We start from the raw sequence: 17,469 nt of genomic DNA, 5'->3' as shown, positions 1-17,469 counted from the left end.
CATACCCAGAATAAGCCAAGCCAAGCCAAACAACTAACTCATAAAGATGCATTCTAGAAGGCAATTTGTGACTCGCCCTTTTGTATGAAAGAAGGCGAGTTTTAAGGGCTCGTTTTTCTTTCTTAGACTCGACCAAGAACTAACAGATAATCAAGCCAAGGAAAGCATAGGGGACGTGATTTGTAGTAAGTATGACATAAATGTGAAGAAATTACAGTGTACGAAAACACAACTTGCTATCGGCAGGGACCAAACCTGCCACCTTTGACGCGTTATTCGAAGGTGGCAGGAACAGATACGGCAGTGGGCAGCTAACCTTTCAAGATGCATGGACGTTCCCTTTTTTTGGCGTGTCGTATAAATAAGTTCGTGATGTTTTAATAACCAGTTCTTATTCTACTGCAGTTCTTATTTTCGAAATTGAGGCAGTTTATCGGGAGATTTATGGCTGCAATCGTACAACCGAGAAGACAGGTCAGAAATCGGGAGTTTCCTGAGCAAATCGGGAGAGTTGGCAGACAACTAAGAGCTGCGCTGTAAACATAGCACCCTCAACGTACCACCCCCTCCTATTTTCAGCCCAAACTGGGCAGGCAGTGTAAGCATAGATAAGGCTGTGGCTGTACAAAAAAGAAATACCTCGTCGTCCTTGAGAAGTTCCTTTTTAGCAAGCCTCTCAGCGCTCAACTCGAGCAGCATTGGGTGCGTCCAGATGTTGCGCAGCATGTTGAAGTCCCAGAATAGTGACGTGCCAGCTCCAGGCTGTTTTTGGCGGCCACGTGCAAGGTGCTCCAAGAAGTGCCGGTACAGTGCCACCTGCACCTCTGACAGCCGCACGCTGATCACGTACTCGCACTTGGGTGGCAGGAATGGAGCCAGGGCACTGTAATCACAGCGCTGCAAGCAGGCCACACTTCTGTTAATAACATGCAGTTATCTGAAGAAAACAAGGAAGGCTTCCATGTGTGCACAAGTCTCTACGATAAAGCTTTTAAGCCTTCACAAGTTACTGCTGAAAATGCAGGATAACTTCCTGTCCCCCAATTCTCAAGATTTGCTCTCTCTGTGGTTAAAACTGAGTTCTTGCCAATGTCATTTCTTTTCACTGTCAGCGTTCAACCACTAAGGCTGGTCCCGGCATAAAAAATATTATTTGAGTTCTCTATTCCCAGTAAGGTTCAGTCATTCAATTTCTCCCAACTACACTTAAACCTCGATGAACCAAAATTTTCAATATAACAAAGTATTACAGTTTTTATAACTTAATATCCATAGAACACCTTGTATTTATTGTCGCAATACAGAACATGGCCACCATAAATGTACCATATATTGCCGATTATAAGTCGACTCCGATTGTAAGTCGACCCCCCCAACTTGCAACCCCTTCTAGGGGAAAAAAAGTTGAATCCGAACACAGCCTTATGCTGCGGCCATAGCTCACCAATAAGTTTTTCAGAAGAGGTAGTGATGCAAAGAAACATTTATTTGCCCGTGAAACATTGTTTACGACTCGTCGTCGCTTGAGAGAAAGACGCAGTCACGGTCATTGCCATCGTGTGAGCCACTGCTGCTGCTCGCCGTCGGAACGGGTGCCAGTGGTCGTGAACCCAATCTCGAACCGCCTCCTCAACGGCAGGGTATCGTCCAGACCTTGGTCCGCGAAAGGAACGGCATGTAGCAGCGCACGCGAAGATCTTGGTCCTTTGTTTTCTCCATTCCCTCACGCACTTTTCCGACACATCCAACTTGCACCCTGCTTCAACGTTGCTTTCTGACTCTGCGTAGAGGATCGCTTGCCTCTTGAAAGCAGCGCTGTACTGTTGCCAGCGTAGGGGTGTCATCTTGGCGTCCGTTTGGCAGCGCCGCAAATCGCACACACCACTGCTCGCAAGCGAAGTGAAATGCAGAAATGGCGAACAGGCGTGAGTGCAAAAAGACGCGATGACGCTTGTGGGCGCATGTGACTGCTCATGTGGTTTAGTTCCCCGCGAAGTGTTGCCAGCCCACACGGACGCTGATGGTTTGTCAACGAATCGTTTCAATTGTATGAAAACAAAACTGCAGGGCGCATTGCAAGGTAAATTCCTCTTTATTCATAGAGCATCGTTCGCCCTCTATCAAAGGTATGAAATGCTGCTTTCGAGACCGTGTTTCCCAAGCAGTTCGCATTAATGCCGCACGGCGGTAATTTTTAAACGCGCTCCATAGCTTTGCTTTGCGTGGCAGATCGCAAAAAAAAAGACGCCAGGCCTGCACTGAAACCGCAGCACAGTCACAGCGAAAGCTGGAACAGCGGCGCTTCTAGAGCCCGTTGTAAGCTCTCTTGGGGCTACAATACAAGTACACTAGAAAGGTACCTACTACGCCATAAATCGCAATTTTTGTGAATTTGGGAAGCACCTACTAAGCCATTATTTGTCATTCTGCGGAGAAGCGAGACACCAGCTACACGTCTGTAAGGCATTATGTGCACTTTGTTGACGCGACGACTGATGACGATGAAGAATTATGGCTCAGCCCTTTGTAATGGATTGGAAGCTTTAAACCGCCTACCAGTTATGTAATTTGCATTGGTTGACGCCCGGTCGCTGTTTTCCTCTACCGCCATGCTGTATAACATACGTTGACGTGGGAGAGAGACGGGGGGGGGGAAGAACTTTACTGAGACCCCGAGGAAATGGACCATGCGCTTATGGGCTTCCTTGGCAACCAATACAAGTGCACTTGCGAGGAACCCACTACGCTATAAATCATTGTAATTTTTGAGAAGTAGGGCAGCAGGCACTGTGCCATTTTTCGTCATTCTACGGAGAGCCGTGGTACCTGCTAAACGCATGTAAGGCATAATGCGCACTTTGTTGATGCTGTGCCTGATGACGACGAAGAATTATGGCAGAGCCCTGTAATGGGTTGGAAGCAAGGAGGTTTAAACCTCTTTGTTTGAAAGCATTCAACAACCTACTCGTTGCGCAATTCGCATTGTGTGATGCCTGGTTACAGAATTTGCGTTGTGCGACGCTTGGAGCTTATTTTACTCTTCTACCACGCTATATTGCATATGCTAATGTGGTTCCTTCCCAACATGTAAGCCTGTATAGGACCTTTTTGCAAAGCAGTTTCAAGCACCGGCATGGCTCAGAGGTTGAATACTGGGCTCCCACGCAGAGGGCCCAGGTTCGAACCTCGTTCCATTCTGGAATTTTTTTCTTATTTCGTTTTTTTTCTTATTTCGAGCGATACTGGTTACGGACACCGGCGGCGGCGGCGGACAACTACGGCGCCAAAAACGGCCGGTGAAATGATCTCGTAACAGCTTTCGCTGTAAAATGTCCGGCTCCGGAAGCGGCGCGCGCGCGTTGGGAGATAGCTGTTGCTGCGACACCGCTGCCTCTGCGGCTAATGTTATCGATGCGTCGAATAGCAGGAAATCCGAGGACGACGATGTTTCGTCGGACCCACAGATAAGTCGACTTTACGATTCCACGTATAGGTCTACTCCGATTATAGGTCGACCCCCGAACTTTGGAAGGTCATTTTATGAAAAAAAAAACGTTGAATTATAATCGGCAATATAAGACAGGTGCTGTAATTCAGGTTGTCGCCTTCTTTCACATGATTTTAGACGGTAACTCATTTGTTTTTGTGGCTTACGAGAGTTTTCGATGTTGCGCGTTCATCACAATAACTGGAGAGAAAGTAGCTTGGTCCAACACGACAGCATCAGTGTTGGACCATTTTAGGCAACCCCCGAGATTTTGATGACAAGCTGCAGTGGCAAAATAGGCGTGATGGCTTAGCTTAACACTCATGAACACAGAGCATTGAACCTGCGTTGCCTTTACTTTTTTATTATTGTCTTTTTCCGGCTTTGCACATGACGTACGGTGCAGTGAAGAGGGTTTTGCCAGCCCAACATCAAATTGTGATTGCCTGATCACAGCTTCACAAAATAATTTTTTTTCATCGTTGAAATTAGTTGTTCTTTTTAACAGCGAAGCTGTGCAGTAAGATGTCCGTTAACAAAACAAAAAACCCTGCTGCGCTGTTGCCATAGCAACCGCCACAGCAACTGCCACAGCTGCACGCTACCTGTGCTAAATATAGCTGTGCCGTCACCATAGGAACCGCCACAGTTCTTTACACTGTGGCTCAGGGACAGTGATTTCAACATATTCAGAATGGAACGCTTTGTACGTATTCTGGATCCGCCCGTCGCAGTCTCTTGGCTGCCGCTGGCGCTGTGATTCCCGTGCTGCAGCAGGATGAGCTGAGGATCAACCAGCTTCACTGTGCCAAGCTTTGCGCAACTTTGTGCAAACTTCCCGCATTTTCATACTGCTGTATTTTTCCAACATTCTGACGGCACTTTCCGCGTAAAAATGAATCCTTCAGCGACGTTACTTTGCATAAAATGTTGAACGTCAAGGTTTAACTGTATATGAGCATCACATTTAAAATGCAGAAGTGCACGAGTCTCTTCAATCAGTGACAAAAAGAAAAGATAGGTAACAAAACCAAACATGAGTCTATCAATGTCTACGTGACACACACCTGCACACATCCGTCTAGAAGGCGATGGAGGATGTGGACCCTTTTCTTCATCAGCTTTACATCCTGGATTGTTGAGTCTGCGCACGCTCCATTGGCAATAGGGTTCACAAATCGGTTCAGGAACTCTCTCTTTGTTCCTAGAAGACCTGGCTTAACAAAGCTCACCATACAGTGATCTGCAATAAAAGAAAAAACAAGGAGTGCAAACACTGAAAGAACTAAATGTCACAATGCCTCCAAGGTTGTATTACCACAGCAATGACAATTCACTATTAAAAGCCATCCAACGATAGAATTTCGAGCACTAAAGCCCGTCCACACTGCTACACATAAGGCATAATGCACACCACAGCAATGAAGCACAGCAACTGCATCTTACAGCCTCTATGATGCTTCTGAAAACAATGTCCACGCACTATACAGCTGGCTTCAATTGTCTAGTGCTTCTAGCTTATCATTAATAAGGTGCTTTATGAAAAATAATTTCTAAAGTGACTTTGTAAAATGTTATCTAAATAGAATATTGATAAAGTCTTCAGTCATCTAACTACTCTGCAGATCTCTAAATATGTAGCCAAGTCTATCCTACTACTGAATTGCTAAAATGGGAACGCTTTCGTGATAAAGAACCTGCGTCATTTGTTATTAAGTATGTCAGAGGGCCTTTGCAAGTGAACCCTGCCCTTGGTTCAGTGACATCCAACTTACACTCTTGCAGGTTGTTCTGCAAGGGGGTTCCAGTCAGCACAATCCTCCGGCCAGTCTTCAATTCACTCATTGCCTTGGACAGGCCAGTGGCATCATTCTTCAACACATGTCCTTCGTCACACACCACCAAGCTTGGTCCTGCAAATGTTTTGTTTTTAGATAAAGATACAAAAAAAAAACGCTTCTTTTTATTTATTGTTTCCCAGGGCTGCAGCAATGTTACAGACAGTGCTGAAAGATTTCATGTAAAGTTTTCAAACATCAGTGAGCACACTTGTAATTATATGGCGCGTGCCCGTGTATGCTATTTCCCGTGACAGCTTATGGCCTATTCCCACACATAACATGCTTTGCCACTCGTGGTGGGAATCGTTGCGCATTCAATCGGACGAACACAGGAAGGAAGGACAGAGCCCAGCAAGAAGTTCTTCTAAAATGCTTTGCCACATGACAATGATGTACTGCGGTAAAGTTGACTTGAAAGCCGTTCCACAGCACAATTGACATTGCGAAAACTAAGATAAGCTTTCGTGCGTATGACACTTTTTTTGCACAAGGACACTATGTCCTGCAGTGCCTAAAATGGCAGCCAAGCGGTCGGCGTTTGCCGCAATATGATGCAGAAAAAAAATCGCTTGTCTCTTTATGCGTTGACGTAAGTTCCTCACGGAGAATAAACAAAGATAACACACCGAACTGTAGTAAATAACAAGTCACATGCCGACACGGTGGCAGAGCTACTTTGATTAAAGACAGAAGCAGACTTTTTCTTGTTGCCAAAATCACAGATATAGTATGTCCTCTCTTGATAAAAAGTCAGGCATGCGTTAAATTTTTATGTAGCTTAGGTATTGCAATGTCATTTTTTCAATAATTTTTTACTTTGGATTCAAAAAATGTGTGTATGCATTTCATTCAAGTACGTGTCACAACAGTGGAAAATATGCCAACTTAGTCGGTGGTGTGAGGTGTTGTTCTTTCTATTTCTGGCTTAATTCAACCTGCTGGTGTGAGGTGGTGTTCTTTCTATTTTTGGCTTAATTCAACCTGCTGGTTAGTTTGACCAGTTCCGTTGACCTCTTTAAAATCAACTTGATGCAAGTCGACTGCACATAGTCTTCAGTCCTGCTCTTCTTTAACCAGGTAAGCTCGTGCTCCGCCGTCGCAAACTCGCACATCAGCGAATGCCAAGTTTGCTTTACAACTGCTCTGCGCAAAAGAGGTTGCAGTACATACCATCTATGACTGCAGCTGTTTTACTCATCTGTTATATTGTACTTAATACTAAGGCGAAAAAGCCTTAAGTGCCTCATCAGATACTGGCCTTGAAAAACGCAGCGTGCGGTACAAGAACTCACGTGACCTTAATAAAAATCGCATAATAAATATCAGGGTTCGATCCGGAATCAAACCCAGGTATTCTGCATGGCAGTCAAGTATTTTACCACAGAGCCACGCCAGTGCTTGGAAACACTTTGGAAAAAGACCCTACACAATAGTCACGTCGGGCAAGGAGGCAAGTTAACAGATGTATTGGCAGAAGCGCAGAGTGGGTGGTTGAAAGCTGCCAATCCATTACAAAGGGCTGAGCTAGAATTCATCATTATCACCAGACACAGCATAAACAAACACCTTGAAAATGCGGCATGCAGTACAAAAAGTCACATAACCAAGCTCCAGTGACAACGGTGGCTTTTGCCTTCGAGCCACCTTAGGCTAAGGCATAAGGGACCCTGATTTGTTTTTAATTGTCACCTTGAAATAGTCTTTTCAACAGGTGTTAATAATAAGCCTGGATACATTCTGAAGCAAGTTGGTGCAGTGGTTTCTCCATCAAGGAACATCCACACAGCAGAAATGTGGAGGAGATTCAGCAATAAGCCCAATGCCAAGCAATGCCCAAGAACAACGCACATCCTGAAATATGTTGGCACCTCCAAGGTACAATTCCACAACCATTAACCTTGAGGATGACCTTTTGCATCAATTTCAGAAAAATAAGAATTTTAACGACAGGAAGAAAGTAGGGGTGTGCGAATATTCGAAACTTCGAATATTTTTCGAATAGTGTTTGCTATTCGATTCGATTCGCACTGGAATTTTACTATTCGAACTATTCGAACTTCCCAAAAACAAGTACAGTCAACGTCCAATTGAAAGTGCCCCTTCAGATTTTCAATATGCTTCACTTCATTACACTCTCGTATTGCGGCAAAGCTACCTTTCACGCTCCATTACGGCCGAACTTTGCCAAGAGACAGTCAACGTCCGATTGGAAGTGGTCCCTAGATTTTCAATATGCTTCACCTCATCACACCTCGGTATTGCGGCAAAGCTGCCTTTCAAGCTCCATTACAGTCGAACTTTGCCAAGACACAGTCAACGTCCGATTGAAAGTGGTCCCTAAATTTTCAATATGCTTCACCTCATCACACCCCCGTATTGCGGCAAAGCTGCCTTTCAAGCTCCGCTACGGTCGTAAATGTATTAACTCAAGAAAACGCTGGTTCCAATATGGAGATGAAAGATGTGGCAGAGTTAGGGGCTCAATTAATGCTGTTTTGGGCCTTAAATTTGGGCAGGAAGCCCGAAAAATTGGACGCCGAAGATTTTAGCATCCAAAATTTCACATGTTCTTATATATCGACGTCTACGAGGCAGATTTGGAACTCCGGACTTGAAGGGAGCACACCCTTGTCCGCCACATCAGTTGGGCTTCCACAGAAGTTGAAAGAGGAGGAGAGGCTGAGGAAATGGCATCTTTGCCTATCACGTGTAAAGTGTTGTCGGCAAAACTTTGGTTGCCCGAAATCATGTACATAAATAGAATTCGGCCTCTACATTGCCTCATTCTTGATAAGACAACTATGAAACAACACCCTGCCAGTGCTTCATCAACCTAGCAAAAAGAAACACTTTCATGCTGCTATCTCATAAGAACATGCTTAGGAATCCTCTCTAACTTTTTTTTCTGGAATTTCACTTCGAAGTATTCGAAAAATATTTTAGAAATATTCGAGAAATATTCTAAAAATATTCGATTCGCACTCACACTTCAATATTCGAATTCGCTTCGCACCCAAAATTTTGCTATTCACACAGCTCTAGAAGAAAGGCATTCCTCTAAGCACACAAGAGGCACAGAGGGCCTCACACATGTTTTAGTATTACTAACTGCTCTGCACAGTGCACTGCATTGATGCATTTGCATTAATGTTACCATGTCCCACTTGCCTTCTGGCACTAACAGTACATATCATTTATGAAGCAAGCCCACAAAGAAAAACCCTGAAAGCACTCACCTGGATCAAGCAGCACTCGCCTAAAGCCCTCCTGAAGTTTCCTGCCTTTGCCTTTTGTGTTGACAAGTCGACGAAACATGTCATAACCAATGATAGCCACACCACCCTTCCTGTGCCATCTCTCCAGAACCTCCAGCCTAACGCTATTCACTTTGATGGCAGATGTCTCGTATATCTGCAGATGCAACAAAACACATTTTCTAGGACCGGACTTTTGCTGGATTTATTCCTAGTTTCTGTCAATGCTTGTTATAAAAAAAAGAATGGAAATGTTCTGTCTTATGCCATCATTATTGAAAGTACTCTAAATTGCAGAAGTATTGGCAAAAAAAAAAAACATTTGTTTAACGGAATACCAAAGTGAAACACAAATTATTCTTTGAGAACTTACTTTCTTTAACTTTGCAATCAAGGTTCCTTAAATGAAGGTCAAAGTTTCATTCTCGATTTTTGCGATGAAACCCAAGCACTTGAACGTCAGTGTGATGTCATGAATTTCAAAGCCTTTTTTGGTACTTTGGCCACATTGGCCATATAAAGTTTCCTGTAGCTTGCAGTGTATAGCCTCTGACTTTCTTGAAAAACTCATTTATTTTTGCCGATAAAGCATATTACGTGGGCCCCAGCCGACACTCAAAATCTGTGAAGTTATGGCGAGCTGGTGCTGGAATATTAAGCCCAACAAGCAAGTCTTATGAAGCCATCGGTTGGGATGGCCTCACATCAGAACATCTACCATATAACCCCGTAACAATGTTAAATATAACTAAACAAAGACAACAGTATGTAAGTGCACCACCCAGGTTCAAGAAAATGGCCTGAACCAAAGCCTCTGCATCTTACAAAAGTGATGTTATAAGCCCTACACATGCCAGCCACCATAAAGGATTGCCCTTAATGCTCATCTCAATAAAAAACTTTTCCTTCGTGCTCAAACAGCACTGGCACTGGACATGGGTCAGGATGCACACGTTGAAATCAGTGAAAAATATTCAGAGCTGGAATTTATTTTACCGACACTGCACACACCTGCTTTGTTTGAGTGGTTGGTGACATCAACGGCCAACTGCCTAACGAAAGTAAATTGCACTAAAGATAGTGATGCGATGAAGGTTAGCAAGGTCATCCAAAATGGGGACATGGCCCCACAACACCAACCACTCATTACATGCCTATAAACCTAACAGTAGTTGTCAGATGCCAAATGCATGAAAAGGAATAACTTGGGAAAAGTATTGATCAGCTTATGGGGAGGGGGTGAGCTGCCATATGGGACCAAAAATTGGCAAAGAAAACCGGTTTATCAGAGATGTTATTTTTGGATTCTGCCATTCCTGATGCATAACTTCACCAATTTTCGTGCATCTTAGGTCATTATCTTAGCCATAGCAGCCTTTTATACCATGTCAGCAATCACTGGCGTTTTGTTCGTCGCTATTTTCCGCGGTTCAATTTTTCATAACCTAACAATCTTCCTAGAAGCTTTTCTCAGCTTTGGCATATTCAATTCTGATCATTTTTATCCCGCTGAAAAACTGAGTGTGTAGTGAGTGCAATAGGTTGTCAAATGCTCCTTTGGGAAGTTGTCAATTTTGAGGAAGGGTGAAATAGGAAAAACGATTTTTCTCTGCCACTGAAATGAGAATTTTGAAGCTTCATAACTTTTGTTCTAGGAACGCTAGAACCACCAAATTACTCTTGTTGCACTCCGTGACATGTGTGAAATGCAATGACATTTCATTCAGCAAGATCTGTACAGCCAGTTTAATAAAAATGCGATAAGATGAAGTGCTCATAATTTCAAAATTAATTGCATAGCGCACCTAAACACCGAGTTCATATTTCATATCAGCACATGAAAATGCGTTATCCCTGGAGTTTTGATCATCCTAGCTTAAACAATAAAACATCTGATGTCTAAAAACCGCTTCCCCTTTTGAAGTAATTGTCTAGACATGTGGACTAGCTTGTATACTGCTAAAATCAGACCTCAATAATGTCCACGTAACAGACAGCGGAAGACTGCACCAGCTGCAAGCAGGACAGGGCAACTTCATAAAGAGGTCCCACATACAAGAGAAAAGCAGTGTTTATCATAGCTTCCTCTAATGCACACAAAAAAAGTGACTTTGAGACCACTCACCTTCAGGCCATGATCAATTCCGTCCAACCACTGCTCAAATTCATTTGCCCAATTCAGGACGGTGTTGTATGGGCACACGACCAGGGCCGTGCGAAGCAGCGGCCCAGACACTTTGTGGGTCATCACGGTGTGAAGGAAAGATATCACCTGCACAATAACAGCCATCGGTGAACAGCCTCGCTCCTTTCGTTGCAATTCTGACACACGAGCGCACTCTTCTACACAGAAATGAATCATCAGTTGTTCATGACATTACCTTTTCTCTGTTGCTTAATAATATGTGAAACGTAAGAATAAACATTACATAATCGATGTGCTTGCATCTACAGCCTAAAACGTACAACCTACTCAAGCCTTTAAAACAATGAGCGATAAGAGCCTAGATGGAGCCGTATTCCAATTCCAGTGATGCTACCGAGGACTTCCGATTTGGAGCAATTTTTGGAGCAGCAAAATTTCCATTTTGGAGCACTTTGGAGCAGCAATAATTTCCACTTTGGAGCAGATAATTTTGCATTTGGGAGCACTCTGGAGCAGATAATTTATATGTTGGAGTGTACTAGAGAAGTAAATTGCATTAACGTTCAAGCATCTAAATAATTATTATGGGGCTCTTATGAAGAGCTAAAAATATTTCGATTCAATGCAAATCTCATGGAAAAAATCATCTCAGGAGTACTCCATATTTCACTCGATAATGCAAAAATAAGGGCTCATGCAGTTGAGTGTTCTGCATTAACCTCTTCGGTGATTATTTTCGACACAAGCAAATAAACAAAATACCGGATCAATAAAATTGTACTTTTCGAAATAAAACTCTAAATACATCTATGTGGTTATCAGCAGACGTGGTAGACAAACACAGTGACGTACAACAGTGCCTCAATGCTAAAGAGTCGCACTGTCCCTAATGCATTCCCCTAGGACGACTCCAAGGCGAAAGCCAGGTTCTTTTTTCTTCCTCGATCGATGTGTTGATCCTCCCCTCCCTCTCTGCAAGCTTTAATTCTGCACCTCACCTGGTTATGCACTGCCTCCATGATCGGCGCACTGATCACGGAAGCAGTGCAAAGCGGCGATGTCATGTGATGACGTCATCACATGACATTACGACACATGACGCCATGATGACGTCACTAGTTCTGAAGATCTATGACGTCGTGATGACGCTATCACGTGATGATTATTTTTGCATAAATCGATTGACGCCGCTGACGGTCAATTTTCGTGTTTGATGAAGCATAGATCTAAGGTTTTCGCATTAATATTGCGTATTGAACGTTAACAGCCTGGCCATTAACAACCTGGCTTTATATACCAAACTGTCCTCTATCATGTCACCACTCTGCTGTGCGCGAAATAGCTTCGCTTATCATCCACTTCACGTGAAATGGCTCCTCAATTCTTTTTCAATTTTTATTGCGATAGCAATTATATGGACACTCTCGGCGGATTTTCACCGTCGCCGTTGCCGTACTTTTCCGTATAAAGTCCAAACTGATAACATCACCTCGCGCCACCCCGCGCATTCTACCCGCGGGTAAAAGCTCACGAGCGCTGGCAACGAACGCGGCTGAAGCGGAGATTAAACGAGCCGGCCGTCTCCGTCGCACGGAGAGCCCGTGCGATAACATCTTCCCGCGCGAGCGGGCTTGCCGTCGATTGCTCATAAGAGAGAAAACGTCTCTCTTTGATGGGCCCGCCCGTCTTTCGTAAGGAGCATGAAGGGACGCCAGGGGAGGGGTGGGGGAACTGCATCGCTCGAAGGGAGCAGGCGCTGGCGCGCGCGCTATCTCGAGGCATCAGGAGATGGCTCGTAAATCTGCTGTGCTTTCACCGCCTACTTCGCGTTTAGAGAACTCACAGCCCGAAAACCGCTTCGGTTCCTGGAGCGACCATATTCTCTTAAACCAGCGTTTTGTGGAGTTACGCGAGATCAGATCCAAAAGAGTTAGCTCCTAGCCTTACTTCGTATAACAATACAATTTGTTGGTATCGCATTCGTTGCTTCACCCTTAAGCGAAACTGCGTTTTCTTAACCGTCAGCTATTGACCCTCGAAAGCGAGGAGCGAACGTGTAACATGGCGTAGCCACTTCACAGTGGGCCGTCAGCGACGGGCCCGCTACTGACAGCAGCGCATATTAAAACGCAGTTGCGGCTGCTCCTACCAGGAGGCATGTTTTTATTAATGAGATGACATTTTATTGCGATAGCAATTATATGGATACTCTCGACGGGTTTTTGCCGTCATGTCCCATATGAAGTCCAAATTGATAGCATCCCCCCGCGCGTCGTATGTACTACCGCGAGTAAAAGCGCGCGAGCGGTGCCGACGAACGCGGCCGAAAAATAAATCAAACGAGCGGGCCCATTTCCGTCGCTCGGAGGGCGCATGCGCAACATCACCCCGCTCGGGCGGCCTGCCGTCGAAAGAGAGGAAACGCCCCGCCCGTCTTGCACGAGCATGAAAAGACACGAAGGGAGGGGGAAGGTTCGCTCGAGTAGCAACTTTGAACTTTGATTCTAAGGGCGCGGTGGCGATCGCTGGCCAGCGCACTATCTCGGCAGCCATCAGCGGGCGGCTCGTATGCTCTTCTACGTGCTGCGCTCTCAACGCAAAGACACTGTGCGTAAAGAGCATCTCTCCCTGGAACGGCCGTATTCGCTTACTCTAGCGTTTCGTAGATACGCGAGATGGGATTCATGCTATCGCATTCATTGCTTCATCCTTGCGGTGGAGCTGTGACTTTCCTTAAAAAAAGCAAGCACTAAGTTCATTTCGGAACCCTATAGCACTGACGAGCTCGAAAGGGCAGGGCCTTTTAGGGGTATTTACCGCAGAGTGATTACAAACCCGGATGTGCTGGTGGAAGGAATTACGAAAAAGTCTTTCTGTATGAAGACCCATGGATAAAGTATATCTGAGGAAAAGTGTCAATGCGTTCACACCATTCACGTGCTCTTCCATAGACGCGAAGCACGAAGAATTCGATATTGTTCCATATACCTATTGCTAGTGATCCCAGACTTGATTCCGCGATGTCCAGAAACAAGTGACAGACCTTTTAGCGGCACGCGTGTAGCTATTACTGAGCATTGCTTTCATTACGGGCCGTGCGACGCTTGAAACAAGCTATCAGCAGCGTTTCTTAAAGCGGCAACGTCCGCCGATCAATCGCAACCACACTTCCACGCTGCCGATTGGCCTAGACGTCACGAGCATCTGCGGAGAGCGTGTTTTGCTGTCGAGCCGACTTGCACAACAAAAGCTGCGTCGGCACCGTGCATGGCGTCATGGCTTATTCGGCACGCATGCGCGAGCGCTGTTTATTTAACGGAATAATTATTGGTCCGTGATTGTAACTTTGACGGCCCCAAGATCAAGCTGCACATACTTCGACGCGCCGCCGGTGCGATCGCCGGTGATAGACGCCCCCAAACCCGACTCTGGCGCAGTTTGGCGCAATTTTCGTCGATATTATCAGGATGGCGCAGTAAATACAATTTGGCGCACTTTGGCGCAGTTGGCGCAGGAGTGGAATCACTGCAATTCTCATGCACAGGAGGGCAATTCCCAAGACATATACAGTGGTTGGTTGAGACAAAGGGTGTGACTTAATTGACTTGGAGTGAGAATGTCAAGCGCACTCTCTTACCATAGCTGTATGGCTGTGAAGCCTCGACGTCACCAACGGCTGTGAAACTGACAATCTCGTGTTACGATCCTGATATTCTTTACAAATTAGTTTAAAGAAAACACCTTGCTATAATAAGTCGTTCGAAAATCTATCGCTGAAAAAGAAACAAAACAGTAATATGCAGAACTTTTTCTTCGGGTTTAGCTTCTAGGATAGGAGAGATGTTTCGTACCTGAAATGTTTTCCCCAGACCCATGCAATGGGCCAGAATGCAACCTGATCCTTTTGTAGGGTCCTTCTTCAGCATCTCCAGTGATTCAATCACACATTCGTACATAAATTTGACACCTGCGTTTCAGACACATCTGTTACATATCATGCCTCACTACCTCGGAATAGGGTGAAGAAAAAGGATACTGCAATACAAAACTTCAAAATATACACACAGCATCAAATACTATTTCACTTGGCTTACTGGCAAAGACACAGTGTGCAAGATTAATAAGGAGGCTAAGTGTAAAGCAGTCAGGCCTTTTTATCACAAATTTAATAATAAACTTAGAAATAAAAGTTTACTATGTGTCATTTTGATGATCGCCATGAAAAAGTAATGAACGGTGATCTATAAGGTTCTGTATGTGAATATATATATTAAAAAAAAAGAACATACTGTTCCACACTAGTCATAATGTGTCTAATTAACATGATTGCATTTTAAGCATCTCTGCACTCAATTAGTGCTTGGAAGAGAGATTGCTTGAAAATGCCCCACAATGACAGCTCCTCACACTCCCATGGTTTCAGTCGAAACGTTTGTTTTAACCAAGACACTTAGCGGCACCCATTGCTACATGTCCAGCTCCCATGGCCATAGATAAGTACACCCGCCTTTCCCCTTGAAATTTCAACTTCCAAGAGTACACAATGTTTGGTAAGCAAATGTGCAGCAAAACTTCATTAAACTGCAAGCTTCACAAAGCTGAGGCTGCTACTTGTGCCGAAAAAATTACACTTCACATGTTGCTATATAGTCCTGGTGGGGTCATCTCGTCATTGTGCATTTTGAACGAAATCCCGCAAAAAAAAAATCTGTCAATAACTTGAGCACATACAGTTGACATCGCACCAACTGCAATGTTTCCGTGAAGCCTGAGCATACTTTTGGCAACCACTGTCATACTGTGCCACATATTAGAAAGCACATCAATCTTTTACCACCATCTTGTTTTTTTACAGCAGTGTAGTAAGTTGCAAGGCTAACAATCACAATGTTGCTTACAGTGTGTTGACAAGAGTCCCTACACAACAAAAACGAGTCAGGAAGCCATCCGTGGTGGAAGCGGCCATAATCTCTCACCTTTGACTTGGTGAGGCTTCATGGACTTGACAAGGTCTTCGTCAACCGCCACAACTGGTTCCTTTGTCTTCAGGTCCATTTCAAGCACCAGCTGCTTCACTTTCGTGTCGGCCTTGTTGGGTCCAGTTCCCAAGGCCTCGTTATACTAGAATTATTTGCATCGCAAGGGAGAAGTAAGGGCAAGGCAAAGTTACCAAATGGATTAAAGGCAGTGATGAAGAAAAGCCTACCAGCTTCTGCCGTTCTGCTATGCGCTTCTTCCTCTCCTCTTCGGCCAGTGCAGCAGCCTTAGTCTCCTCGGTAAGCTTCCTGTCAGAGATGAGCTTGCGAATGTTCCGACGACCTTTGCCATCTGCTTCTTGGCTCTGAAAGGAATCATTATGTTTACTTAACTCACTACAGAAACAATGCTAAGACAGTATCTGAACAGACCAGAAATAATTAGCAAGAAAATTTACTGTAGTATGTGGATATGTGAAAGTGCTTTTCTATTAAAAAATATTTTGAAATATATATATATATATATATATATATATATATATATACAGTTGAACCCCTTTATAAGAGACACTGATATAAGAGACATGTGGGGTATAAGAGACACCAGCATGCTACATGAAAGTAAGGGTTGATAGGAAAATGCATAATTTAGTACCCTGCTTATAAGAGACGCCTCATATAACAGGCAAGAATTTCTCCCCCATGCGTGCCTCTTATAAAGGGGTTCAACTGTATATATATATATATATGGTACATTATCTTCTACCTGATAAAACGCCACACCCTTTTGTGAAATTCCTGCTATAAGTGAGCAAGCAGGGCCCCTTTGGCTGACTAAAATTTTTTGCTGTTGCACTGCTAGAAGAAACCGGTCTCACACTTACAGAGCCAGGGATTATCTCCACGCAGCTGTCATCGTCGTCTTCATTCTCGTCAGCCGTGGAGCAAGCCATCCTGATGCGCTTTCGCTTCTTCTTCCGCTTGTTCGCATCTGAAGATGATGAGGCGCCCCCCTTCTTAGACTTGCCTTCTGCAAAGTCAGAGTCATCTGATGCAGCTTTGGCGATCTTTTTTGCATTTTTGCCCTTTTTCTTGCGGGCAGGTGCAAAGCCTACACTGCTATCCGATTCACTTTGGTCACTCGAGGAGGATTCGAGCGAGCTGCTTGAAGGCTGCTTGTCCGCAGAGTCGTCATCATCGCTGTACACAATTTTTCTTTTCTTTGAAGCTTTCCTGCAAAAGACCAGATAAGTGCGAATATGGATCTAAGGCAGAAGTGCCCAGCATGTGGCCTGCGAGCAGTTACTTGTGGCCCATTGCCCTGCTGCATATGAGCTGATCAAATGGATTCACCATCCCAAAGCTACATCTCGGCTATCAGTGACTGCCATAGAAAGCATTCTGACTTACAGTAGAATCTCTTTAAACAACCTCAAGAGACAAGGGAAATGCATTTCATCTAACAGGAGCTTCGTTTACAGAAGTACAGGAATGCAGCAAGCGCATACAAAAACAACCAAATTAGAGGCAACAGTTTTGTTTAAGAAAGGGATATTGACGACCCCCCATTTGTAGCACAAAGCCACAAGGAAATCCATACGGATTTCTCAGAAAGAAAGCTCCTTAGTTGCGCAAAAATTGGTCCTGGTCCGGGGATCGAAACCGGGGCCAACGCCTCTCCGGGGCGGTCGCTCTACCAATTGAGCTAACCAGGAAGCTAGCAACTGCCGCTCTTGGTAGAGCGACCATCCCAAAAAGCTCTCGG

General features: G+C 44.6%; 1 protein-coding gene across 2 annotated transcripts in view; it reads right to left on the bottom strand.

Moving 5' to 3' along the window:
• Positions 1-17,469, bottom strand: part of LOC119383244 (transcriptional regulator ATRX) — a 70,372-nt gene that overhangs the window by 35,018 nt on the left and 17,885 nt on the right. For both annotated transcript variants that reach the window (XM_037651295.2, XM_037651293.2), the window contains exons 9-17: positions 16,589-16,937; positions 15,935-16,069; positions 15,705-15,849; positions 14,580-14,695; positions 10,708-10,854; positions 8,565-8,739; positions 5,263-5,400; positions 4,555-4,730; positions 640-897 (exon numbers count right to left, since the gene is read on the bottom strand). In XM_037651295.2, coding sequence (XP_037507223.1) covers positions 640-897; positions 4,555-4,730; positions 5,263-5,400; positions 8,565-8,739; positions 10,708-10,854; positions 14,580-14,695; positions 15,705-15,849; positions 15,935-16,069; positions 16,589-16,937 — 1,639 coding nt within the window. The remainder of the gene's footprint in view (positions 1-639; positions 898-4,554; positions 4,731-5,262; positions 5,401-8,564; positions 8,740-10,707; positions 10,855-14,579; positions 14,696-15,704; positions 15,850-15,934; positions 16,070-16,588; positions 16,938-17,469) is intronic.

The sequence above is a fragment of the Rhipicephalus sanguineus genome, chromosome 2 (assembly GCF_013339695.2).
Source record: "Rhipicephalus sanguineus isolate Rsan-2018 chromosome 2, BIME_Rsan_1.4, whole genome shotgun sequence".
Taxonomy (NCBI): Eukaryota; Metazoa; Arthropoda; class Arachnida; order Ixodida; family Ixodidae; genus Rhipicephalus; species Rhipicephalus sanguineus.
The sequence above is the reverse complement of the archived record's forward strand: the minus strand, read 5'-3'. Positions and strand labels throughout refer to the sequence as shown.